The sequence below is a fragment of the Lobosporangium transversale genome, assembly GCF_002105155.1.
Source record: "Lobosporangium transversale strain NRRL 3116 chromosome Unknown BCR41scaffold_74, whole genome shotgun sequence".
Taxonomy (NCBI): Eukaryota; Fungi; Mortierellomycota; class Mortierellomycetes; order Mortierellales; family Mortierellaceae; genus Lobosporangium; species Lobosporangium transversale.
In genome coordinates, this window is record NW_019029052.1 from 110,008 (window position 1) to 136,937 (window position 26,930).

A 26,930-nucleotide genomic window follows, 5' to 3' on the forward strand; every position below is an offset into this window, starting at 1 on the left:
ATCGGTACGCTCGCTGGACTACAATCACGATCGCTTTAAAGATAAGCCTCAGGACTATTGGAGGCCATATGGCATCGATGAAAATATCTCAGTTGGGGATCTTGCCCACTTCGCGCGCTCGTACCTCTGTATCCAGTCCACATCAACTGAGTCTGAGCGTTTGTTCAGTAAGGCAGGGCTAGTCCTCTCTCCACTTGGGACCAACCTCAGTAATCTGTCAACTGTTCGTGGTATTTATTAAGCGTGTCTTTAGGGATGATGCAGAAGGTTCTCTGAGAATTGAATGAGAATGGCAATGGCAATGGCAATGGCAATGGTAATGGTAATGGAAGTGCGAAAAGAGAAGAAGCCTGTTATGCATGCAGATGATTGTGGATTTTTTTATTCAAGGACAAGCCTGTGTGCTTTTCTTCAGGTTAGCGCTGTTTGTGCAATAGGTTTGTGCAGTTTCCAGAACAGGTTTGTGCTGTTTCGGAACAGGTTCGCGCTGTTTGGGCAATAGGTTTGTGCTGTTTGGGCATTAGGTTTGTGCTGTATGAGCGACAAGTTTGTGCTCATTTTCTTCCAGCACGTGCTGGAAACCAATACATCACGCCCTTGCTCACTTTATAATTTATTGAGAAAAACACAAAAAAACATGGTAAAAAAAGATATCCTGGCAAATTTGCCAGGTTGACGGTTTAAGGGATAGCGCTTTGCGGCTTGAATAAATTGCACAAAACCACTCACAACTCAATACGCGCGTCTTCAAAGACTAGAGTTAACGTACAAATGTCCAGTTTTTTCTTTATTATATACTCTCAAGCAATGAACTAGACTTTATGGGGCGACTAATGTAATTGCAACACTTGCTTCGAAATCAAATTCATGGCCAGCCAGGATATCTACTTGATCATTATCTTTTTCTTCATCGCCATCTTCTCTTTCTTCACTGTCATCCTCCCACATCCTTCCCAGAGTTTGACGCGTCAAGGGCTTTTCTCTAAAGCATAACTATTGCTTAGATATCATCAAGGAAACCACCGATCAATATCTTTTGATGGCGAGAACATCATTGATAGGAGCATCAGTGACAGCTTCTTGTTCTTGGAATGAGGGAGTATTAGACATGTTCATAGTGGGATGAATGTAAGGTGAATAGAGTGGATGTGCACACTTTCGATTGTGTGGTGAAAACAAGAGTGAAATAGACGAAGAGTGTTTGTGTATTAAAATAATACATGTTACGTCACACTTGGGGGCAAATTTCTCACACACACAACCTTGAAATAAAGGAACAGATTTATCAATTGTCGCTCCTTTCTTTAACTTGCTTCACTTCATTTTTGCACTCTCCTCTTCCTTTTCTTCCTTTATCCTCTTTTCACTTTTTTCTTATTTCCCCCCAGTTTTGCTCCCTTCACATATCTTCTCCTCTTCCTTTTTCATTTATTCCAAGCCTTCATTCATTGCCTTTCCTTTCCTTTCCTTTCCTTTTTTTTTTTTTTTTTTCTTTTTTTCTTTTCCTCCCTCAACTTCATCTCTAGACAATTTTGAACCATCCTGCTACTGAACTATCATCCTTTAACATTTTTATCAACCTTTCCCTATTTTCTGTCCTCCGTGCATTTACGCCCTTGTTTTTAAACAGTTTTGAAATCACAATGGGAAGCGGAACAACAACACCAAATGGTCCATCTAGACGTGGTTCGATTGAAAGAGAAAGAGAGGTTGAGAAAGAGCCAACCAACCTAAGGATTTATTGTATTGTTAATGGAGAAGCAACTTCTTTTTCTGTAAACATTCTTTCCAATTGTTCAGTCGATGAACTCAAGCAAGCCATCAAGGAAAAGAAACCAAATGTCCTTCAAGGAGTAGACGCCGACAATCTCATTCTCAATCTTATCCCTGGCGGCGTAGCCAAGAGAGAATTGGGTGCATTATCCGAAGGATCCCTTATATTGCTCGATGATGAACTTGAAGAACTCAGCACTTATTTTCCAAAAGGTGCAGCAAAAGGTCGCATTCACATCATTGTCAAGCTGCCGCCGCCAGGTATGTATTTAGCTCTTGATGGACTGATGGTTATATTTTCAATTGAGGAAGCTTATTTTCTGTCTCAGCACGGTCACGTGTATCCCTCGCTTTTTTATGTTGTTGAGATGAATTTGAAAAGTCGCCCCCGTGGTGCGTGCGCATGCTCTGACTCTCACTGTTGTCTGAGAACATAGTTTTCATTTTTATTTTTATTTTTATTTGACCTTTTACATTGATGCATTTGTTAGTTTTTCTGATTGAATCTGTTTCGCGTTTCGCACACATGCTCTGACTCTCCATTAGCTGGCGTTCATATCTCATTGACAGCAATATATTCTTTGATCTGATCAAAATGCTAACATTTCTGCCATTGCTGCGCTCTCTTATCTTTCTAGAGACATCGGGACAGATTCTCAAGAGAAAAATGGACGAAGGTAATAATTTGTTTTTTGCTGTATAAATAGATTGACTTGATGACTGGCTATATGTTATGGTACTAACCAACTGTGTATGTGTACGATGATCATAATTAGATCCACAGTATATTTCACCTTCAAAGAAGATACGCATTGAGGAAGGGTGGAGAGAATACAGGGCTTCTGATGGCAAAATGGTCACGTTACCACCCTCTTGGATCGCAATGCTAGAGGATTCTAGATACCTTCCAAAACCACGTAATGAGTTTGAACATCTCAAAGACGATCTGAAGGCTGGTAGTTGGGTCGATATACCATCCCTGGGTCAAGTCCCAAAGGGTTATAGAGTCTCTGAAATTCTCGTCACGCACCAAATGCTGGAGCTTTGGAACGAGATGGAAGAAGAACAAAGGTGCGTATACAGACGAGTCTTGTCTGGTCCAATGGGTATTGGCAAGAGCTTTCTCTCCTATTTTTTGACAGCAAGAGCATATGCTGAAGGATGGCTTACCCTCTACATATCAGATGCGGGTACTTTGGATACTAGTGAGAAAGCGGACTCATATATGGAAGTGATCGAGCGTTTCCTTGTGATGAACAAGGATGTTTTAACTGCTGCCGAACTGGAGACGCTTGTATCCGGCTATGGTGTTCAAGGTGGCATATGGAATACTGCTATCATACGCGTTTTTAACATGCTCATGCAGAAGGAACGGAAGACTCTAACTATTATTGACGAACATGGGAAACTCTTCAGATTCGACAAACCAGTACCAGAAAAATTTAAATCTTTAAAACCTCTGATGGACCTTTCCAGTTGGACTGAAGACTTGGCTGGATCTCGTTTGATTCTCACTGGCACAGCGCATGCAAAATTCGAATTGGAGATCATGGAATCGAGCTTTAAGGAGGACTTTAAAACAGTGGTATTCGTGGGACCTTTGTTGGATGACGCTTTCAAGAATCTGTTGAAGCATACTCCCAATCTCCAATCCACGGACTACGAGGATATACGGAGTATCACGAACCTTGTACCACGAGAGCTGATGAACTTGTCAACCTATATTGAAGAGAATCCAGAGTTACCCATTAAGGAGGCATTCGAGAAGTTTGAAGACTGCCGAAGGTTGGATTTTTCTCACAACATCCAGAACTACTACAAAAGCATCGAAAAATCCGAGACGACCCGTACAAATTTTTATAATGGCCTTGCCTCGGCGTTCTTACATGGTTCTGTCGAAGGAGAGTTCAAGTGGGATTTCATAGATCTGGGTCTTTTGTTCCGTCTAAGGAGAGATGGAGTAATTTTATTCCGCCCTTTATGCAATACAGCCTTCAGAGCACTTTTGGATCAGTTCAAGACAATGGGAATGCCAGAAGATCTAAAGAATCGGCTCAAGGCTAATAGGTTCAGTGGAAATGAATTTGAGCAAGCAATTTTTCATGCATTTATTTGCACTAGTATTAGGCCAATAGTGCTCCCTACAACGAACCTCGTTGGTGATCCTAAGGGCTCGATCGTGTTGGACTTCGATGACTACCGAGTTATAAGCAGGCAACGACATTCTCTTGGCCCGGGAAAAGATAAATTCTTGGCCCGTGGCTATCCAGGATATCCTCGATTTGACTTTATGGTTGGACCAATATTCATCCAGGTGTCTGTCAGCGAGTTTGGAGTGCATAACAGAGATTCAAGTGATTTAAGGAAAGCATTTAAGCGACCGTACAAGACACCCAAAGTGGTGTATAATGATAGGAATCAGATTGAGTGTTACTTGGATGAAATGTATGGTGGAAAGCATAGAGCTGATTTTGGAAAGGATGGATTTATTGTCACCAAAAAAGACCCGACAACAGGTATTGATGAAGTTGTTCCTGGATTCCGAATCGTCTACATTTGTGGTAGAGATATTAACCTAGGGAATCACCGCCAGCTCGTTACAGAGTTGCCAGATGTAGAACATGTAAGCTTCAACGACCTCAAAAGCCTATTCTTTGCAAACATTGTTTGATAGTGTTGGATAGTGTTATCAATAAAGGAAGCTTCTACTCCATTCATCTTCTAACTTTAAGCGTCATCCTATCAAAGGGTGCCGCGTCGGGTTGTAGATGAGATGAGAGACCAGATTGAGATAAATACGCAGATGCGGCTTGACGACTTTAGATCTGTTTATATTTATGGGACTTTTAGATCGCCCAAATCATTCTAGAATAGCCAAAAATATCCAGTCTTGCTATTTGTAGAGAATTATTCAGAGGGCGGTAGTAGGCATAGTGGTAAATGGTGCTTAATTGTTAAATGCACAGTTTGATCTGTAAAAAGAATTTGTAAAGTCGCCTCCATGGTGCGTGCGTATACTCTGACTCTCACTGTCCTCTCGCGAGGCTTTTTGCTTGAGCTTATTTCGGCTCCCCACTGCTCTATCGCATACAAGTACTTTTATCAAAGCCTCCTATCTAACTATCCTCTTGTTAGTTTATTGCGTGGATTTTAAATAGCCCCAAGAAGTCCCAAAGGAGCCTAGAAGACACAGAAGACGAAGATTTAGAAAGTGAGTTTATTCCATTCATAGTTTTGATGATTCTTGAGAAAATTTATTTATTCCATACTCACGTCAGTCTCGCTATTCTTATATGCTCAAAGAGCACCTTACGAAGCGCTGTCGTTCCTTGAAGCGATATATTGCAGTCGATGGCGAACTCGTAGTTTTACCCCAACATATACTGAATTTGAGCGAAAATAACAAGTATGCACCAGAACCCCGCGCCGAGTTCCAATCGCTTTTGATGGTGCAGGCTGGGAATCGAATTACTTCAATGGATCTTGGTCAGAACCCAATATTCTTTGCGAGAGGCTATCAAGGTCGCGAGTTTTTTTATGTCTGAATAGATGATGAAGCTATGGAATGAACTCGAGAACAGTGAGTCGTCTGTCAAGAAATGTTTACGGTCCAATGGGCGTCGGCAAATCATACATTTCATGGTTCCTTGCGGCCAAGGCATATGCACATGGTTGGCCAGTGCTTTATATTGCGGATGCTAATCAACTTAACAATTGTGACACTAATACTGACGCATCACGACTGATCTGTCAACTCTTCTTATCCAACAACAAAGATACTTTGACAGCCTCAGAGCTCGAGGAAATGGTCGAAATTGAAACATCGGAAAATCTTTTTGTGAGTAGCGCCAGCAGTATCTTGGGTGACCTACTCCAGTCAAGAAGTCAGAAGGCATTATTTGTCGTGGATGAGCATGGTGCATTATTTCCAGAAAAATAGTAAGTCTGCGCCCGACAGGTTCCCAGTTTTATGGCCTCTAAAGACTTTCAACTCTTGGAACAATTCAAATAATGCGAGAGTAGTGTTTAGCAGTACGGTAAGATTTGCAAAGCTCATTCTCAGAGACGCACCACACTATGTCGAGTATGTTGGTCCACTGTCGCCTGATATTTTCAATAAGCTACTGGATGTGATCATAAATAAGGTCCACCCAACAGCCCGCCAACAATTGAATGAGCTACGAGGCGAGATTCAAAAAGCCACCGGATGTGTGCCACGGGAATTCAATATTTTTTTTTGGCGACGACATTGAAGGCATTGAGCTCGCGGCTAATGGGATTAAGCAACGACTAAAGGATTATGAGGAGGATCGCAAAGAACAATTCTTGGAGACTTTGAAGAACTGTTATAGTAAAATTGAACCGATATTCCAACCAATTACTCGTCAAGCTCTAGGAAATAAAATCGGCAAAGGCACTGTTAAGGATCTTCTTCGCTCTCAACAGGGATATCTTGACGGCATCTGATCTGGAAAGTCTCCTCGACGCTTCTGAAGTTATAGATTGCTCAATTGCGGCTGGTCGCGCATTATTCGACCTATTCAAACAGAAGGAGCGCAAAACACTATTCATTATCGACGAACATGGAAAGTTATTCCAAAAAGAGCCGTACGTGCCAGATAAATACCTGTTCTTGAACCATCTAAAGGATCTCACTCGATGGGAAGCTGAATCCAAAGGATCTAGAGCGATATTTACAGGAACAGCCCATGCCAAATATGAATTGGAGATTATGCCAGGCAGTCTTCGAAATACCTTATTGTACTTTGTTGGCCCACTATCCGAGACAGTGTTTTCAAAATGGTTGGAGGTCCACCTGAACCAACCCGATATTGTCCAGGATATAATGAGGATTACAAACCGTGTGCCACGAGAGTTTATGTTCCTCATCCGGTCAATTGAGGAAAGACCACTCACAAGAAATAGCATTGATTCGTATGTAACTGAGAGAACAGGCGAGTTTCACACTGTAGTTTGGACGTACTACAGATCTTGCAGCGATGAATCGAAGAAGAAGTTCGCTAAAAGCCTTGCAACAGTCTTCCTTGGCAACAACTCGCAGAGTAGTGATTTTGAATGGGATTTCCGTGACCTAGGGCTTATCTATCGTCTCAACAAGAACCGCGGAGCCATAAACTATGTCTTGTGCCTCCCAGCGCAGAAAGCACTCTTTCAGGCGTTTACAAATATGCCTCATCATGAGCATATCCTGAGGGGAGTTATTCTTGGAGAGATGAGTGGAGATGATTTCGAGTTGGCACTGCTAGTCCGGCTTTTGACTTTAACCAAGCCAATCGTTCTCAAAGCAACAAACCTTATCGGCGTGAATCCAACGGAGATTATAGTGGACTTTAAGGATCATGGGACAATCCATCAAGGCATGACTTCTCTTGGACGTGGCTATGGACATGTACTGAGCCATTGTCATTCGACTTATCCTCGCTTTGATTTCATACTCGACACAATGTTTATCCAGGTGTCCATAAGTAATTTCCAAGAACACGAGAAGAAACAAATTAAGCAAATCCAGAACGCTTTTGATAAGAGAGGTCCCGACGGCAGAAATCAGATTGAAAGCTATTTGGACGAAGTATTTGGAGGTAATCATTCCGCCATAATTGACGATGGGCATTTTGTTGTCAAAAAGGATGGAGAGCCAGTAACTGGATTTAAAATAGTTTACATGCGTGGTTCCCCTGGTGCAGCAAACCACACTGGATTAATCAAGGATTACAAAGATCTTCTTCATGTCAGCTTCGACGAGCTCAAAGAGAAACTTTTTAAAAATATCCCAACTTAGAATTTTCGTCACAGTATACAGTAATACATAATATATATAGTTCTTAATCCTATAAAAAGGCTTGTCATAGAAATTTAATAACACGCTAAAATATTAACTGGGGCGACTTTGGATTTCATCTCTATAAAAGAATTTGAAAAGTCGCCCCCATGGTACGTGCGCGTCACAGAGAGGTCACTCGCTTGTTAAGGCGACTGTTCGATGCTTGTTGGTTTTCCAAATCTGCTTTGATTGCACCATAATTTAGCGGAACTGATTAGCATCCCCTGAATAGCTGCCATCCAAAGGGACTAACTTCGAATGGACAGGATTTACTGTGTTTGTTCAAAACAATAAAGCTTGACTGAAAGTCTGCTAATCCTCAAACCATGAGGCAAATAATGCCTCTGAACGCTTCAATAGGATTATGGCGAGCTTTTGGGGTGCAGAAAAGACAAGATTGTCTCTTTTGAGCAATGAAGGATATAGGATTTGTTCCTTGGAGGCACCCTTTTTTGAAACCACGCTTGTTGCTAGTAAAAACACAAATGGTTCCCGTTTTCCGCATAATTTCAGCGCTTCCACAATCCAAGGGCTGTGATATAGCCATTAATTGCTACATGTTTGTCGAAGTATTGACACATCCCTTGCAAAAGTTCAGATGTATGCTAAGAATATTGTTTAAGGGACGTAGAGTAGTCAATAGCATGTGGGCAGTGTTCGGGTGTTTATACAGTATCAGATGGAGTCCGAACAGTCGCCTTACCTCTCCTCCGTTGGTTGACATTCAAATTTTGCGGCCTTTTGATGCCAATTTACTGTGCGTACCTTGTACACCTTCCGTCCATCCGTAACCTGAGATATATAAATCAGCACTTCTTTCGTAAAAAAATAATAATCTGGGTATTGCCTTCTCGCCCTCTCTTTTTCTTTTCCTTAATGTTTGTTTATCCCCAGATGTTGCCCGATGTAGTGTTTAACTATCAATAACAAGATCGAAGAAGGGACATTGACTTTTACAAGTCGAACATAATGATTGACAAACTGTAAGAACGATCTAGACCAAAAACTCCCCTTTTTTTGCCTTCTCGCTCAGAATCGAGTCATCGTCGAATGTTGATTGTGAGCAGAAGAAACAAACAATGTAAATGTCTATGGTGCACAAGCTTTTCTTTTTTTTTTTTTTTTTTTTTTTTTGTAAATAAAAGGATAAACAAACTCTTTAGGTATTATTATTATTATAATTCTCATATCCTTGGCTTTTTTGTTTGCACTTTTCTCTCTTGCTTCATGACTATCCGTGCATCATGCTGCCTGGCGTTGAAGTGAATAGTGAGTTGCTATCAGGTAAGCTAAATCCATGAATGAAGGAGGTAAAAAAAAAAAAAAAAAAAAGATATTTAACGAAATGCATATAAGAATAAAAAAAAAAAAAAAAAAAAAAAAAAAAAACTACAGCATCTTTTTTTAAGCTTTCTTACCTGAGCCGTTGCTTGTTCACTCTCCATCCGCCTGCTGACGCTGCAAGGCTCTGCATCTGTGCTCGTGCTGTTTCTGGATCAATTGGCTTCAACAGCTCGAAACTACACAGCAGATCTTCGTTCACGCTCATCACAGCTCCGTAGTTATCGAATTCGCCACAATAGTTGGGTGCCGAAAAGACAGTAACCAGTGTCCGGTCATTAAAGAACTCATATCCATCCTCCACTACCATGTGCGCTCGACATACTAGATCAAAATCGTGACGATTCAAAAACTTTTGGATGATACTCCGTCCAAAGCAATATGAAACACCACGCTCGTTATCTTCCCAGTCCGCCGCTGTGTCTGATGGATCTGACCACAATAGATCATTCAGCAATCCAAAATCTGGTACGTCTGTAGGGCGTCGGATCGCCCGGATGTCATCCATCGTCGAGAGATTGGGTGATAGTCCACCATGTACACAAAAAATCTTATTGGCAACAATAGCGGCCAAGGGCAGGCAGTTGAACACATCCACGAATGCCCTCCACATCTTAATGCTAGCCCTGCGCTTGCATTCGTCATAGAATCCATACACTACATATTGGTTTTAGATGTTGTAGCGTTAGTTGGTGGGTTACTGTGTCGTAACTTCGTAACCGCCGTCATGTGACAACGAAATTGCGCGTGATATTTCAAGACAGAGACAACGCTGTGCATCTGTATGCAACTTCTGTGCATGATCAATTCCTATCCCCCCCCTATTCACTCTCCCTTATTCCAAAGAGCTATCTCAATGGGACATCAACTGAGCCCTCTTATACACACCACTTCTTCTATTTCTGATGCATTGTGCCAGACTGTAAGGGCATGAAAACCTTTTTTTTTTTTTTTTTTTTTTTTTTGCTGAATGCCCCATTAATCAAAATTGGATAGGGAGAAAAAAAAAAAAAAAAAGGGAGAAAGCCAATTTACCTCTTGTCACATTGGCACATTCATGATTGCCTCTCAACAGGAAAAAATTCTCCGGATACTTGATCTTGTAACAGAATAACAGCAAAATGGTCTCCAAACTCATCTTGCCTCGATCCACGTAATCACCTAGGAACAAAAAATTGGCCGATGGCGGGAAGCCGCACATCTCAAACAACCTCAACATATCTGTGTACTGTCCATGAATGTCACCAACGATCTTGACAGGCGCATTCAACTCAATGAGCGTGGGCTGTGATAAGAAAACTTCTCGTGCACACTGGCAGATGTATAAGATCTCGCTGTTCTTCAAACAGATCCCCTTGGAGATCCTACCAGAGTATCCTGCGTCCAGTAGTCTGGAGATCATGTCATCGATATCCAGTCCTTGTTTCGTCTTATCCCCTGTGCCTCCGGAAGATGGTCCAAGGAATGAGAGCCGTGCAGAAGGTGAAAGGTCTACAGACAGTTTCCTGTTGCCACTACCGCTGAATTTTGGGGACAGAGAAGGGGGCGAGGATCGATTCAAGGAGGATGTTGGGTTGGACGAGAGAGCTAGAGGTGTGAGATTGTGTTTTTTGATAAGGATAGGGTTGCCTGGTGTAGAGACTGCAAAAGGAATACTGGGTTGTGGGATAATAGGTTGCTGTTGCTTTGGGGGCGATGGTTGCTGCTGGTGTTCAGGTGATAGTTGGGTATCATCTCGGCTGATTCCAGCCGCAAGGGCACTATCACCATTGCTGTGGTTATTATGATTATTATTGTCGTTACTATGATCCTGTTCAGAGGGTTGTTCATTAGACTGGTTCTGTTCTAGTGTTTGTGTCTGTGAGGAAAAAAAAAAAAAAAAAAAAAAAGAGTCATTATTGTGTGCTATCTTCGGAGCTATACTCATTCCTCTCCTGTCGTTGCTGTGGATCTCATTGGTCGCCTAGGCCAGCGTCTCCAAAAGTTGTGCTTGCTGATCATGAGCGGCCTTGATTTTGTATGAGAGCCCATTTCATTTGAATCCCTGCGCCAAGACAGGTGCTGTTGGCTAGGTTAAACTGAACCCTGTGCCGCCCGATGTTGTTTGTTGTCCGTGATGCAATGACCTCTGACAAGTGGTGGCACGATACAATGTGGTCCAAATCTCTTTTCTATTGATGATGATTCAGGTAATGCATTCAAAGGCGTAGCAATCCATAAACAGCCACTCCTGCTTATACTTCTGCTTTTTCCTACTATTCCTATTAGTACTGCTACTACCGCAGCTGTCGCACTCCAACTGGATATTCATGCGGTAACGGTCAACGATGTGTCATCGGCAGAGGTTGTCCTGATTTTTTTTTTTTTTTTTTTTCCCTTTTTCCGCGGTCTGGGATCTGGACAATATTCAGAAAATCAATGTGGATAGAGGCGCAGTAACTATCCCTACCTGCGGTTCTTGCTGCTGCTGGTGCCAAGAAGAGCGAGTATCCTCTTGAGACAGCTGGCTCTGTTCTTGGTTTTGTTCGTGCCCATCTTCCTGTTCTTGACCCGAGAGTCCTTGCGCTGACTTACCAGCACTGGTCTCAGTCTTTACTTCTTTCGTCTTTACACCGCCACTAGCACCAGAAGTCTTACTTTTGCTAGTATGATTCACTGTCGGTGCCGGTACTATTGAACTTGTCGGTACTGTTGAAGAAGGTTGCTGTTGCTGTTGTTGTTGTTGTTCTAAACTCTTCCGTCCATTCAAGATCTTTGACTTTTCTTTGAGGCCATTGGCGCCAACCCCATTTGAGCCGGTGTTGTTAGGAAGAGGGTGAACATTGGGATCATATATTCCCGAGGAACGATTCGCCTTTGAATTGGGCCGCTTCGAAAGCTGGTTCCCCATCGATTGAAGAAGAATAAAGTATGATGGTGGTTATAGAAGTATAGAAGTGCTGTAATGAATAAAGCGATGAGAGAAAATGAGGTATTCAGAAGTGATGTGAAACTGGAACTAATGTGCTAAAAAAAAAAAAAAATAAGTATGAGACAATCTGAATGCGGTAGAACGAAGTCCTTGCTATGCACTCCCGGAAAGTTAAGAGTTTCAATGTCAGCAAAACAAGAAGAAAAGGGTATTATGAGGGTGTTACAGAGGTAGAAAGCAAAAAAAAAAAAAAAAAAAAAAAAAAAAAAAAAGATTGTCAAGCAAGAGGATTTTCAAGCAAGAGGATTTTCAAGCAAGAGCAATGAAAGCAAAAAAAAAAAGCTACGAGAGTAAGAGTAAAGAGTAAAGAGTAGAGTATAGGAAAGAGAAGAGAGAGAGAGAGCGAGGATAAGGAAGAGGATGCTAACGAGAATGAGAGCGAAAAGAGCAGAAAGGGGGATACAAATGTGAATAGGAAGGAAAGAAGAAAAGGGAGTGTGAGAGGTAACGAACAAACACCTCAGAGTCTACGCACACATCCACATCCACATTGACAAACAATCCATCAGGGTCAAAAAAGCGAAGAACTAAGAAAAACATGAACGATGAAGTAATTCCAAACGGAGCAAATTAAAAATAAAAAAATGTTTTTTTGTATATCATCCGTTAAGCAACCCATCCTCTCTTTTCTCCATCTCTGTTGTTTTGTTTTGTCAGCTCGTTTATGATTCAGTAGAATAGAACAAATAATCGTTCCCAGGAAGAGGAGGCGCCCGAACCACTTGGATAGAAACCACAAATGGGCATTTTTTTCCTTTCTTTTTCTTTTTCTTTCTTTTTTTATTTTTTTATTTTTTTATTTTATTTTTTTTTCAAGATGAAAGGGAGCAAGATCATGTCTCTTGCCATAATGTCTGACTCTTCCTTTGCATTTTAAAAAGTGCAAATTATGCACGAGAAGACCTAAAGAGCGTCCACTTCTTTTTTCATGGAATGACCAACTCTTCCCACACTCTTTCATATTGGTTTTTTTTTTTTTTTTTTTTTTTTTTTTTTTTTTCCCCTAACATTCGTCATCCTATTCTTACTCTGCAAGACGTGTCAAAAGAAAGAACGGTCCATCATCAAAACTCTTCCGACTTCAATTCAAGAAATTTACTCTTTACTCTTCAAAAGAGGGAGAGGAGGAGGGGTAGAAAACAAAAAAAAAAAAAGCATTTGATTCCCCACCCCTTTTCTAGCTTAACCGATACCATCCTTCATAGCTTCCTTCGAGAAGCGTAGATAGTCGATACTGTTTTAGAATTTTTGGCAAGGATGCATTCACAAACTTTGTTGCCTCTTTCTTAAAATGTATCCATCACGCGCATGAAAAAAAAAAAAAAACGGCCCACACGTACACATTTTTATCTGTTGCTCTCTCCCAGCTCGTCCGATTTTTTACATTTAAGCAAGCGGCATGCCTGAGCTTGTCAAATGCCATGTCGGCTCAATTGCACTATTACTTCAAGAATAGACGGCGAATTGCTAAAAAAAAAAAAAAAAAAAAAAAAAAAAGTAATAAAATAGTAATAAAAATAATAATAATAGGGCACAAACTATTCTCACCGTCTACCATTTCATGAGACGACATATTTTCTTTTGGTTTGGTCTTTTATTTATTTATTACAGTTATTATTGTCATTACGTACACTGCGGCATTAGAGGAAAGTAAGGAAAGTTACAAAAATGATCTAAGATCTAGGATGGAGTAATGTGGAGAAAAAAAAAAAAAAAATGTGGGGAAGGCATAAAAAAAAAAGCCTTTTTTTTTTTTTTTTTTTTTTTTTTTGTAGTAGATGCAGTAACAATTGCATGGGGCAATGCGCAAGTCTATCGGGGTGGGTTTTTTTTTAAGGCCAGCCTTAAATGACAAAAAATTGGTCTTGCTCCTTCTTTTGACGCCTCTTCCCACTTAATAAATAATTGACCGAGCTAAACCATTCTCTCCATTCTCTCACACGGCAGTCTTGAAGAATACTATAAAGATCACGTCCAATGGCTGAGACCAAGAATTCGGCTGCGATCATCAATCCGTACGGAGGCAGTGTGGCGCCATTCCCTCTACGCACCCATCATGTGTTGCTCCCGGCTTCATCAAACAGGTCATAAACTCTGCAATATGAGGGAGCAATGTCTCTGGCTTGATCTTGGACAGTTGCAAGAAATAAAACAGCCAATAGAACATCACACTCAGGATCGCAAAGATCGCCATCACTGCAGCTCGCCATTGGATTCGGATCGCCATCATCACATGGCGACGGTGTGAGATCATCGCTGCTGCACCAGCAGACAAGGTTGATCGCGAAACCGTCTCAGAATCAACACCTGCTTGAGCAGAAATACGTGCGATGTGAATGAATGTGGCCACATGAACCAAGAAGGCTGGGAAAATCATAGCAGCCATCGGATAGAAAAAGATCTCAGACGATTTTCTTGAGAGATCAAGCAAAGCGTTGCAAACTCCCATCGGACTTGCCCAGACCCAGGGCCACAGCTGTGACTGTGATGGAGTCCCAACAGAATGTATGCAAGAGCCAATACTTGCGGGCAAACCAGGCTGAATTCCAGACAGTGTGCAAATGCAGATTGAGAATCAACGCAGAGCACCATGCACAGGTCGCGACTGAAGCAAAAATAAGCATACCTCCTATAAAGTTCGTACATATAGAAGGTGTGAGTAAGGCACAGATGCATTTTCATCAAAAGGATGAACCTGAAATTTCATACTTAAAAGAGAAAAGGAAAAAATAAAATAAAATAAAAGTATATCCTTGAATAGCACATTTTATATTATTTTGTTGAGTACTGGGGTTTATAGGTCCGAACATTGCATTGCACGAGTATCAATCAACGGGAAGATGACCACGACCGAAAAGAGGAAGACGCAGATCGAGAAGAAAAAATCAGTGCACTTGGGTGCGAGCGCTTGTCCGGCAAGAAAAGATAGGAGATCATCAGAATAAAGCTGAGGACCATCGACACTGCACGCATTGTGTTTGTAATCTTGAACCCTGTTTCCAATGCGCCTGTACGGTAAAGTGAGTATTGAGCTGGGCAAGGAAGACAGCATCCCATCTTACAGTATTGTTCGTTGGTCGTGGTCCCGCCAGGCCCTTCCATTGTATCAGCAATAAAGGGCGCTACACAAGTCATAGTTTGGTTATTGTGGTTATTGCCACCTCCTGTTCCACCTCCTGGTGGATTGCCGCCGTTCAGTGGTTTAACTACGTTGCATTCGCCATCAGGTTGGAAGAAAACTCCTTGAGGCAAAAACTGTGTTGTTCCTGGAATGGGTACATCGCAATTGGGAACTTGGTCAGCTTTGCCAGCAGCTGTCAGCAATCCTGAACATCCAGTTACAGCTGCCTGGCACGTTGACTTGCATGCAAATCTGACATTGAAGTTGCTGGCTGTTAATGAATATTGAGATGTTCAAAGAGAGAGAGAGAGAGAGAGAGAGAGAGAGAGAGAGAGGTAGGAAAGGAGAGAAAGACAATACAGTCGCGCGCTCTGATTGTGAGTCCTTCTTATACTAACAAAGTCATTATTAAAAAAAAAAGTCCATAAAAAAAAAAAAAAAAAAAAAAAAAAAAACTTACGAACATTGGTTGCTTCTACTCTTGGAAAAGAGGTAGAACATACGTATTCCATGAATGGATCTGCACAGCTAGCAGGAAGCATCGTTACTCTATCTATTCCTCTTTGAGTAAGACCCGCCTCGATGGTCGCAACATCGAGGCCCGGTGCCAACCAAACTTGGTAATCTACATAGTTCCTGCATATAGATCCATTATAATTGGTTGCTGTGGAGAGAAATTAAAGTTGAGAAGACATTCTAGTGAGTTTCATTATAAATTCTACCGATTAAGAAATAATGGGGCAAAGATTGCTCGACAATCATCGTCAAAAATTAGTTTGGTTTTCATAAGCGTTTAGAGATTATCCTGAGCCTATTGCCTCAGCTGTAGCCATGAACCCCAGAGCCAGGGTTATTATGTGTGACCTTAGTCACAAGCCGAGACATGGTTACGTAAGATGAAATGAAAGTCGGGTATATAGAGCAGAGATTTACGAATTAAGGATATGACAGGGATAAAAGAGGTTAGGGGAAAAGGGTGATGGTGAGAAGACAAGGTGAGGATGAGTGTGTATGTGACAGAAAGGAAAGGGTCGTTTCAACAAGATTATAGGATGACTAAGTTGACTTTGGATGCAGGTGGAGGTGAGAGAAGTGAAGGAGTGTGAGATGAAAGAAGAGAATGTGGTACAGAGAAGGAAGGTGAGAGTGAACGAGCGAAAATTCAACGGTCAATGGTCAACGGTCAATTGTCAACGGTCAATGGTTAGCAGTTAATAGCCAACGGTCAACAGTCAATCGCTGGCCAAGCTGAAAAAGAGGAGAGGTTAAAAGATGACAAGGTAAAAAGAAAGAAAGAAAGAAAGAAAGAAAGAAATAAAGAAAAAAGGAAGAGAGAAGAAAAGTAGAAAGAGGAATAGAAAAGAGACATCTCATTAACCTCTAGCAAATACCTTGATAGAGGCACCCAGAAGATGACCAACAAGGAATCACATTCGCATGAGTTGAATAATATTCATATTCATGTTCATGTACACAAACAAACGCTGCCCATGCGCCCTTTCCAAGCAAGATACCCAAGAGCAAGACACAAAAAATCTGAGCCCCAATGGTTTTTGTTGTCAAGGCATATTGTTACATGAATCAAACCCGAGTGAACAATGAATTCAATAAAGGCCACTTAAATGAATAAAAAGTGGATACACATGTGTAGTCGAAAACTATACTTTTCTTTTTTAGATTACTGGTTGATAGAAAGTCGTGCAAAATATACAATATATATAAATATATACTATGGGCTACTCATGATTGCTTTAATATCTTTGTTTGTATGGCCCATTATCCATTGCCACCCACTCAACAGGGCTCGATTATCCGTTAACACGGCTTATTTTATTTTTTTTTATTTTTTTTTTGGAGCATTTGATAGAGGACGCGATGACAAAAAATATCTTTTCAGGGCTTGCACAACTGTTAAACCTTTGGACAAAGGTCACCAGCCTAAAATAAAAAAAAAAAAAAAAAAAAAAAAAGAATAATATGAAATAAAAGGCTCTGAGCATTTGCAATTGGCAAAGCCCCTGTCAGTTTGACGCTGATGCTTACCATGATATAGTCTTTCAAGATGTATCTTACTAGTAAGGACAATACCATACCTCTTTAAAAATAGTGTATTGGCAGATCTCTTTTCTTTTACATTTATATTTTTGAGAGAAGATGAGGTCAGGAACCGAAATTACAATCTAAACTAACCCCCGGATATCCATATAATCCTAGCGAGATACTATGTAAGCACCCAGTTTGCTCTCCAGGGGAGTCGTAGATTCATGAAATTTGCATGCCCTCTTCTTGCTTGCTAAAACTGTGCGCCAATTTTTTTTTTTTTTTTACGCACTCACACTTTGACACTTGCTCTAGCTCTGGCTCTCTTCTTGTTCTCTGATGGTCCAAGTACAACGGGGACTATTTCCTTGGTCATCTCCTTTCTTAATGGACCTGTAATTTTACGCAAAATCCATTTTCTTGTACGACTTTCCGTAAATTAAATGCATGGAAAACAAACAAAGAAAAAAGGCCCATGAGTGGGCTTGGTCTTTTTTTTTTTTTTTTTTTTTCATTGCCACGCATGCAACTTTTTGGAAGGAAACTGTCATGTACATGTACAATAGGGAAATTAAAAGGAGGACCGATCATCTCTCTAATTTATGTATACACTTTTCGATACAGTAAGCTAGGCTGTGAAGCAATAAGGTTATAAAAATAAAGCTTGTCTACAACAGATTAAAGGGAGAATATGCTTTGCAAACTCATAATATTAACCTATTCTACTATAGCGCCATCATGGGGTCTCATTGTTAACTTGCTCTATCATACATGTATCGAGAGGATGCCAGGTGGATTCTTTTGACCACATTGTGCAGCTCAATTGTCGGCTGAGTTTAGGTTGAAATATTAGGGTTCATGGACCCTCTTGCTCCACATACTGACTATGGCTCTCGGTTCCCATTAAAAATCAGGGATAAAGTAAAAATAATCTCCGCTAATGTGGATGTTGTCAAGATGTCATTGATTTAACGATGTATATGACATATATATATATGTATATATATATAATTGACGTACTCGTGTATTTATATTTCCATTAGGAGAGCTTGTTGTAGGAGCCAATAAACCAAAATACATCACGCACAAGACTACTTGGCGCTAACCGGTGTAGTCTGTACTATTCAATAAGTACAATCCTAGACTATTTTACCCATCAGGAATGACTCTCTTGAACTTTTTATTATTAGTAATACTATTATTTCAAGTTGTCTACTTAGAACTTGGCTCTATTGCTGTTGAGTCCATATTCATATCTGAGTCCTCAATCTCAACTAGTTCCGACTCTGCTCTTTCTTGATGGGGGACACTCGCGCCAATGTATGTCGAAGTAATAGGAATTGATGAATTCGTTGTGATTGTGGTTGTGGGTTCGGTTTGAGAGGACATATTTGACACTGGTCCAATATCGCCTATATCCCCATCTGACATTGTCTCATCATTTTCGCCTTCCAACTCATCCACTTCTTCCTCGCCACCTTCTTCCAACTCATCTACTTCTTCCTCCTCCTCATGATATCCTCCACCCATCTCTTCCTCTTCCTTTCTTGATCCAAACCCTGCCCGTCGAATAGTAGGAGATTCAGTGAGCCTCGATTTCTTTTTGTTTGGTGTGCCAAGCGACGCATATGTATCACTATCATCACCCTCATCACCTCCATCATCGTCCTCAAGTTGATCATCCTCGCCATCGCCATTGCCACTAGCCTTGCCGTTTTTCGAGCCCAACGCAGCAGCGACCTTGCGCTTCTCTGATGACGATTTTGTAGATGGTTCTTCATATCGTTGCATGATATAAGTTTTACTACACTTATCAGCATTAGGCAAGTCCTGAATCATTTTGGCAATAGTGGCGTTTGAAAATCCAAAATAGTCTGGGCCTGAGGCGGAATTAGAGTGATCACGCTTGGGATCGAGTTCGCAGCTTTGACGACATGGGTCCATGCCCCTGTGGCCGTCCCTGCAATGATGGGTTTCCCTGGTTGATCTTCTGCATCAATTTGAAACTGGGGGCGAAGGGAAAATAGATATCTCAGTAAGAAATACAATGCTCAATTGAAATGCCCCTATAGTATCGTAAACATTTAAGACCTTAGAAATACAAAATATACGATGATGTGCTTTACCTTCGGCGCCTCGCCATCATCGATAACGCTACAAGTGTATGTCGTCTGCTGAGTTGGATCAATCATGCTATTGTAAGATCGTGACATCTTGTACCCAACAGGCCAGATATATCGTTCATTGTGAAAAGCTTCTCGATCATAGACAACGTGTCGAGATCCATGATGGTGATAATCCCTACTGTCACTGGTAGTTTCACATTTCCATGCTCATCTCTTTCAATAGGCTGAACTTTGCGAACCTTGCTAGACAGGAAGGCCTCAATTTGGTTGTGTTATGAATTCTCTTTGGTTTCTGGGTGGCTGATCCAACATTGGTGATGGTCGATGGTGTCGAAACAGGCCTATCTTCTTTCTTTCCAATTCCACTAGTTTGTTTACGTATGCCTGTGCCCGCCACTGCTTTATTGACTGTCTTCTTAGGGTGGTGGGTTGTTGCAGGTGCAGAAGAGGGCACATCTAAACTTTTATTGGTTCCTGTTACTTTGGATTGTTTTTTAGAGGATGACGGTGCTGTAGAAGTGGCTCGTAAAGGTGATGCCCTTCTAGATCTGGATTGATAGAAACTATTAACAGACGAATCTGATACATCACTATCGCTGCTCAATGATGATAAAGTATCAGGGCTCGAGTCAGACTCCCGTTCATAAGCACAAGATCCAGTAGCAAGCTGTAGTTAAATGAAGATACAATATATATATATATATATATGTATATTAAAAAAAAAAAAAAAAAAAAAAAGTGTGAATAGCCAAGTAAATAAATGATTTGGCCACAGCGCAATCTTCAATTCAGGTTACCAAAGAGAAAGCAACCAACATACTTTTTTTCTTGACGCAGCTGGCGCGCCCCTATTGGAATGGCCCAATTCAATGCTCAGTCGCTCATTCTCCTGTTCAAAATAAGGGCAAAACGGTGTCTTTTTAGTGTCGTGAATAATAGCAATAATAATAAAAGATAAAAAGTGCACTTTTTCAAAAAGATTTTTCAAGGCCAAGACAAAAGTGCCGTAAAGGACATAATAAATTCAGATCTATGCCTTTACCTCTAATACTTGTTTGAGTTTCCGCTTGAGTCGCTTGTACTTTTCATCCGAAGGTTGATGGGTATCATGATCTACATCTTGATCATCGACATGACGTGATACTCGATCTTCAATCTTTTCGTTTTTATGGTGATTACGCCCACGTCCGTTCACCAAGTTCATTATTTGCTTCATGTCTCCTGCTCTCTTTGCCGATCAGGCTCTTTGTCATTTTGTGGTCACCATTCTGAAGGATTTTGGTGGCAGTGGTAGCGGTGGCAGTTGAGGCCACTGTGGCCTGCTGGTGTGGCCCTTCCTAGCAGCTTCAGAGCAGAAGCTACCTCTAATGGATCTTTAATATTTACAATAGCTGTGGTTTCATCATTCTTGCCATCCACCATAACTTTAGCAGCATTGGATTCATCCGCTAACACCAAGGCCTCTTTTGCTTTGACAGGCAGAGCATTTACATGTTTGTCACCTCCGATAGTAGTTGCCTCCATGTCCCTATCCTTAATCATGCTCGATTCGATCAAAGTTTCTGCAGATCCCGGTGGCGTTGCGGGACGCATGTCGACGTCAGTGTTCGATGGTGCCATTTTTTTCCCTGTTGGGTGACAACTTCAAAAAAAAAAAAAAAAAAAAAGTAGACTTTGTAAATAAAATACGAGCATTAACAGTCCACAGCATCCGACCGTAATGGCCTGCTCTTGTCTTGCTTTAATATCAAGGCTGAACATTGTTATGCGTTAATTGACCCCGCTGTACCCGCGTGTCGCGTCCTCTTTATGTATTTAGTGCTACAAGAGATAGAGGAAACTGAAAATAAAAGAGAATCTAGTTTTTACAGTAACAGATGACGTGAAGCACCTAGATTAACGCGAAGAATAAGAGGTTGTTAAATATATAAGAAGGATGAGGGGTTTGATCGGATGTAGAGATGTGAAGGATGAGAGCAAACGAAGAAGGGAGAGAATGAGAATAAATAATATAAAATGAGTTAAAGAGTGAGGATGAAGGAAAGAAAGCAGATGAAAAATATTTTCATGTCTGTTGTTTACAAATCAACCCTGGTCTGGTTTTGGAGTGTCTGTCTGTCTTTAGTGCTCTTGTCTCTGTGGACCTCCGAAGCAAGCGAAGGAGGAGTTGACTGGCCTGGCTGAGCTTTATTCCCAAAAAGAAAATAACATTTCAAAGACACTTGTCATGGAACAGGATGAGGTCTAACTCGTTTCTTTTATTTCATTTCAACCAAGTAAAGAGCTTTTCTTCTTGTTTATTATTGGATTGTGTTGGAATACAATCATGCACCCCTTTGTATGAGGTCATGGGAATGAAAATGACACGAAATAGAAAGAAAGAAAAGGTAATGTACAAAATGGCAATGGAGGTGAGCTCAATTGTGCACACGATCAAAGAGAAGGTCACGTGACTAAAGTAATGAAGAATGGGAGATTTGAATGTTCCTGAAAGCAAATTGGAAACAAGAACAAAACAAAGAGGCCATCATCCACTGTACATCCTCAAGCCATATTACAACTCTCCATTGTCAGAAAAAGTATCAAGAGCGCTGTCCAACTATCCAAATATGTATGTTGATATAGACGAACGGCTCGCAGTCAATAGTAGCTTTGTTTATTCTCTCCACAGCGTTAATTCCTCCTCTCAGGACTGTGCCCAAGGAAAGGACATTTTCCCATGACATCCTCCAATCTAACCGCATTGACCTGGTGGGGAAAGATTCTCCTATTGATTAAATAGGGATTACCTTTAGTGTGACAGAAAAAAGAAAAAAGCACTTATTTTTAACCCCTCTTGGATGTCACTAATGGCTTTTCATTTGAATACATTGGTCTTTAACTTTCACAACTACATGGACATGTTTAATGGATCGATGTCATATTTTTGCACGCTACGAGAATTGTAGTTGGCGTAGATGATCATTGGCTGCACCAATCTGCGCCGTCCGTGCTGTCCTAATTGCACATCGGGACGTGCTTGTCGCACAAAATACTGTAAATGTCATTTGAGGAGCAGGAGTGCCCTCTCTTCCTTCATTCGATTGACAAAGAAAGAAACCATCCTTGGTTGGATGCAGGAGCAGGTGGTACCAGCATTGACGCATACACAGACACGATATTCGTGACCAGCACTTGGAGCATCTATATCAAAAAGCGTGCAAGAAAGGGGACCGACACTGGCACCAGCACCAGCATACATAAGCAAGAGTAGATGCTGCCGATGTTCCGACCACCCATAGCCAATAACACGCAAGGAAAGGCACCAGCGCAAGCACAAGCACAAGCACTAGCACAGGCAGCAGCTGCCCAAATCCCCGAGGCAAGTTATCGTTGAGCCATCTAGGGGTATATAGATAGTGAAGAAGATTGAATTTCTTGTGCTTGTCATCCACATGATTAACGAATACCAGTACTTTTGAGACATCCAATCGTGCACAATGGGTTTTCAAAGGTGAATTGTATTTTTTATTTGTGAATATTTCTGTTTTATACCAACAACTTGGTCCCCTGAAGGTGAAAGCAACGGTAAAAAGTAGTTCAGTTTACTCCTGCTCCTTCTCCAGAGAGTTTCCTCCTCATGACCCTTCTTAATATTCAAGGCAAGGGCCACTATTCGTCTTTGGTCCGTTCTAGTTTTTTGCAAGGCTTAAAAGTGTGGTTTGTTGAAAACGAGTTCTTTTTTCTTTTTTTAGTATTTTTTTTTTTTTTGCTTTTTGTTAATTTTAAAATGTTTTGATGCTTTTTTTTTTTTTTTACTGTAAATTCGGGATTGAGGAGCAAGGGAAAAATGGATGTCATGCCAATGCCTTTTGAATCAATTTTTTTGTGGGTTCCGGCGACAAGATGCAAGGAGGTTAATGATTTAGAGAAGAGTCTCTCCAAAGCGCAGCACCAAAGAGCAACCAATGGTAACGGTCTGGAAGACAGCGTTATCATCCTCAAGTGAAGGGTTAACCTCCATCAAATCCATTGAAACTAAACATCCGGTCTCGTGAATAGCCTCGCAGATGTAATGACCCTCACGGAAGGTCAGTCCTCCGAAACGGGTGTACCTGGATATTTTTAATAAGACAAAAATTAGTCTCCAAGGCTCTAAAAAAAAAAAAGTAAACAATCTAATGCCAGCGTCTGACTAATGAGCACATTCTTTTTCAGCATACCAGTGGAAGGGGCGACTGTAGGGTCGAGAGCATCAACGTCGAAGCTGAGATGGATAGGGTGTGAGAGGTTGGGAGAAATATGTTCGATGGCCATCTCAACAACCTTAGAGATACCATACTTATCAACCTCGTGCATTGAGAAAGCCTTAATGCCATGCTCCCGTAAGATCTTTTTCTCGCCAGCATCGACATCGCGAAGACCAATATAGACAATGCGATCAGGGCTAAGGCAAGGCTTGACCCAGCTAAACTCATTGATCTGTCCAGCAATTCCAAGTAAGAAGGAAATAGGGCAGCCGTGGATATTGCCGCTCTCAGTGCTCTCGGGGGTGTTGAATCCTAGAATTTTTTAAGTACATAATTTTATTTGAGTATTCAAACCTTTTTCTTTGTTCCTGGAGGTTTTTTTTTTTTTTTTTTTTTTTTTTTGGTTGTATGTAGTGATGTAGTTCATTTTGGTAATTTGGGAAAGCACATTCCATCCAACAATAAAAAAAAAAAAGGAGAACAATTACAAAAAAAAAAAAAACGCTTGTCATTACTCCAAATGGTCAACTTACAGCGTGAGCATCAACCCAGATCAAGCCGGCATTGGGGGAACGGCCATAGTTCCAGAGACAGTTCCAAGGGCGATAGAATGGTCACCACCCAGGTAAGGGCAAGGGAGCCCTCCTTGAGATGAGTAGAAACGGATTCAGCAACAGATTCCGTCACAGCAGAAACATGGCGAGCATTGAGGAGCTTGCCAACTGGAGGATCAGAGGCAGGCTTCATGGCAGTGTAATCGCGGTGGCCATCAAACTTGACCTGCCAGTTGAGTTCCTTGAGTTGGTCCAAGAGTCCAAACTCGATGATCTTGAGAGGACCAAGGTCAACACCAGCTCTAGGCTATCAAAGAAATTAGGGGCAGAAAAGATTGAGTGAGTTGCCATTAGAAAGGTATAAAGAAAGAGGAAAATACAGTTGTGTATTGATTCGACAGCTCGAGATGTAGAATGCATCTCACATGAGTTTTTACATTCTCATCTGATCGTTTTGTCTGATCAATGCTGATCAGATCCAATGTTTGTTTGCTGCGGAGAGCACTTTCATCATTGGTTTAAATAGGATGCGATTGGCACTGAAATAGCATTTTATATTTACCTGGCCACCAGAGAAAGGGACGCCAACAACGCCAACAGACTTTTGCTTAAGGAACTTGTGCTGGACAGAAGACATGGCAGTAATAAGAAGAAGTAAAATAAATGAAGGGAAACGAATGAAATGGATGAGGAAAAAAAAAAAAAAAGAAGAAAGAAAAAAAAGAAAGTGGAGGTTTTTTTTTGACGATGTGAGATGGGTCCCGCCTAGTCTTTGAGCGTTCGTTGAAATAAAGTTAGACGACCCAACTAAAATGGAATTGTTGAATTTGTTCCCACAATCTGTTTATACGTTTTATTCGTTTATTTATACCATATAATTTCTGTGTAGCAGTCATTCTATCTTACAATCCGCTATTTGTATTCATGTAGTGGATCCATCGCACAGGGAGGATTTGTTATCTGCCTTGTTCTGGAAACTCAAGCTGTAATCAGGTGGTTCACCAAATCACTCCTTGCCTTTTCTCCTTGTCTCCTTATCCTTTCAATAGTCTGATCAACGTTGACATGTTGACATGGCCATGCACTAAAAAAAAAAAAAAAAAAAGACCCGATGATATCATGCCCACATTGCTCCTGTTGAGCCGGAATTTGTTTTTGGCGAGATCCCGAAGCAGGAACCGATGCACAGACAATTCTGGATGCATTCACTATCTCATTCTCTTACTTTCTTTCTGTCTTTATCCCTCTTTATCATTTTCCAGCTACTATTCTTCATACACACTTCATATGTACGGTTATCAAAAATATCTGTCTAAACAGTTTCTAGACATGTGCATACAACAACTTCCTAAAGGTTGACTGCTTGGATGATTGTGCAATATCACTGTTTTCGTAGGCTTTTGGATACCGTGTCGACGTCTGTGGGAAGTAGGAAGCTGTTTATGACAGACATCCTAATAGAATCAACTGTGAGTGACTTTGTGGGATGTTTGTCGCGGTAAGTGTTCATGAATCATGGATATTTTGTAAAAATTAACAAAGCTCATCCCTGGGCGCATATCTAACGACATTGACGAGAAGTCATTCGCTACTTTTATGCCCTGTGTGCTTTAATAAACGGGGTTATACTCGCTCACTGGTTGCAGTTTGTGGCTCTTTTTTTTTTTTTTTTTGGTATTGAATAAAAGGATATAAGACCAAAGAGATATGAAAAAAAAAAAAAAAAAAAAAAAAAAAAAAAAAGAGTTCAATGGCTTTGATTCTGTTGAGGAACAATGGAGTAAGGAGATCGAAGAGTGAGAAAGCGAGCGAAAGAGAAAGGAGGAAATGAAGAGGTAGGAGACTGCTCGAGGCACACAAGAGCTTTTATTTGGTTGCGCTCAACTCCGTTCGACGCGTTTGTCACTGATAACTTTCTGTAGTATGCACATGTTTGATTGTTGGTGACAAGCATGTCGTGATTGTACGTGTCCGTTGCTGTGCGGAGCTGTACGAAGCACGCTATTCTGACTCTAATCAGCATTTGTTCTTTTACCCACACTGCCGTTTTGGTAGATCATAAGGTAAAGAGATGCAAAAGCCCTATGTCAGATTTTGCTGCAGAATTTCAAGCGGGACAGGGCTGATCTCTGTGGAATTCTTCACCAAGCCTATGTAGCTGGTCTCTTAGTATGTGGATCAAGAGACCACATGCCTGCAAAGCTTCAAGAGCTTGCTGATCGAATAAAAAGTACATATTGAATGTTGGTGGCCAAAAATGCTTCATAGAATAGCGGGAGAACACGTGTTCAATTAAGGCATGTTGTCAATTAGACGTATTCATTTTTCTCCTTTTTTTAAAAAAGTGTTTTTTCCTACTTTCTTTAGTCTTCATCATTTCATTCATCCTCCTACAGGCATTCAATTGAAAAAAGAAAGGCTTCTTAACATCGATTAGACAAGGGAAAGCGTGTCAAAGCCCCTACATTCACATTTATACATTGCGCTTACCTAAAAGAATTAAAATAAAGAGATAATCATGCCTTTAGTAAGATCACACGCCAAAAAAGTGAAGCCAGTTCTTCATGTGCAGCTCAAACACACCACAGCCCAATTCCGCCACACCGTCACCAATACCGGCTTTAAATGTAAGAGAATATGTTGATGCTTTTAAAGAGGCTGCTGCGTGGCACAATCAAACACAGAGACTGTCTACCACGAGTGAGTGCTTTTCTGTACGATACCGGCCACTAACTTCCTGCCTTTCTCGATTGCCATTCACCATTTTCCACTCATTACACTCATTACACTCACTACTCACTACTCACCATACGCGCTATTATAATACCACATGTCCTGGTGTCCAGCCAAATCTTTAACGGATTTATTTGGATCGGAATCCAAGAGATCCGGCACGCGTAGCTCACTATGCAATTGCTTCAGGAGTGGATAAG

General features: G+C 41.0%; 8 protein-coding genes across 8 annotated transcripts; 3 read left to right on the top strand and 5 right to left on the bottom strand.

The window, feature by feature from the left end:
- Positions 1–1,643: 1,643 nt before the first annotated feature.
- Positions 1,644–4,444, top strand: BCR41DRAFT_375685 (hypothetical protein; the record flags this gene model as incomplete). The annotated part of the gene is made up of 3 exons (XM_022026973.1): positions 1,644–2,034; positions 2,412–2,450; positions 2,550–4,444. The coding sequence occupies 3 exons, from the start codon at positions 1,644–1,646 to the stop codon at positions 4,442–4,444; spliced, it is 2,325 nt and encodes a 774-aa protein (XP_021875634.1).
- A 904-nt stretch (positions 4,445–5,348) lies between these two features.
- On the top strand, positions 5,349–5,713 carry BCR41DRAFT_426681 (hypothetical protein; the record flags this gene model as incomplete). Its single annotated transcript, XM_022030761.1, has 2 exons — positions 5,349–5,444; positions 5,550–5,713. The coding sequence occupies exons 1-2, from the start codon at positions 5,387–5,389 to the stop codon at positions 5,711–5,713; spliced, it is 222 nt and encodes a 73-aa protein (XP_021875635.1). The 5' UTR covers positions 5,349–5,386.
- A 1,089-nt stretch (positions 5,714–6,802) lies between these two features.
- On the top strand, positions 6,803–7,658 carry BCR41DRAFT_364665 (hypothetical protein). Its single transcript, XM_022026055.1, has one exon. It carries the CDS (start codon positions 6,962–6,964, stop codon positions 7,571–7,573), a length of 612 nt encoding a protein of 203 aa, XP_021875636.1. The 5' UTR covers positions 6,803–6,961; the 3' UTR covers positions 7,574–7,658.
- A 1,371-nt stretch (positions 7,659–9,029) lies between these two features.
- BCR41DRAFT_314687 (Metallo-dependent phosphatase-like protein) lies at positions 9,030–10,883 on the bottom strand (the record flags this gene model as incomplete). Its single annotated transcript, XM_022021182.1, has 2 exons — positions 9,030–9,613; positions 9,992–10,883. 2 exons carry the CDS (start codon positions 10,881–10,883, stop codon positions 9,030–9,032), a joined length of 1,476 nt encoding a protein of 491 aa, XP_021875637.1.
- A 3,052-nt stretch (positions 10,884–13,935) lies between these two features.
- Positions 13,936–16,331, bottom strand: BCR41DRAFT_426683 (hypothetical protein; the record flags this gene model as incomplete). Its single annotated transcript, XM_022030762.1, has 5 exons — positions 15,854–16,331; positions 15,509–15,712; positions 14,822–15,319; positions 14,451–14,556; positions 13,936–14,341 (listed from the first exon to the last, which is right to left on the bottom strand). The coding sequence occupies exons 1-5, from the start codon at positions 15,879–15,881 to the stop codon at positions 13,936–13,938; spliced, it is 1,242 nt and encodes a 413-aa protein (XP_021875638.1). The 5' UTR covers positions 15,882–16,331.
- Positions 16,332–18,300: 1,969 nt separating this feature from the next.
- On the bottom strand, positions 18,301–18,879 carry BCR41DRAFT_402050 (hypothetical protein; the record flags this gene model as incomplete). The annotated part of the gene is made up of 1 exon (XM_022029268.1): positions 18,301–18,879. One exon carries the CDS (start codon positions 18,877–18,879, stop codon positions 18,301–18,303), a length of 579 nt encoding a protein of 192 aa, XP_021875639.1.
- Positions 18,880–18,923: 44 nt separating this feature from the next.
- On the bottom strand, positions 18,924–20,418 carry BCR41DRAFT_402051 (hypothetical protein; the record flags this gene model as incomplete). Its single annotated transcript, XM_022029269.1, has 5 exons — positions 18,924–19,094; positions 19,215–19,398; positions 19,454–19,881; positions 20,035–20,103; positions 20,257–20,418. The coding sequence occupies 5 exons, from the start codon at positions 20,416–20,418 to the stop codon at positions 18,924–18,926; spliced, it is 1,014 nt and encodes a 337-aa protein (XP_021875640.1).
- Positions 20,419–22,964: 2,546 nt separating this feature from the next.
- BCR41DRAFT_364671 (hypothetical protein) lies at positions 22,965–24,699 on the bottom strand. The gene is made up of 4 exons (XM_022026056.1): positions 24,560–24,699; positions 24,062–24,304; positions 23,417–23,738; positions 22,965–23,291 (listed from the first exon to the last, which is right to left on the bottom strand). Exons 1-4 carry the CDS (start codon positions 24,632–24,634, stop codon positions 23,119–23,121), a joined length of 813 nt encoding a protein of 270 aa, XP_021875641.1. The 5' UTR covers positions 24,635–24,699; the 3' UTR covers positions 22,965–23,118.
- Positions 24,700–26,930: the final 2,231 nt, after the last annotated feature.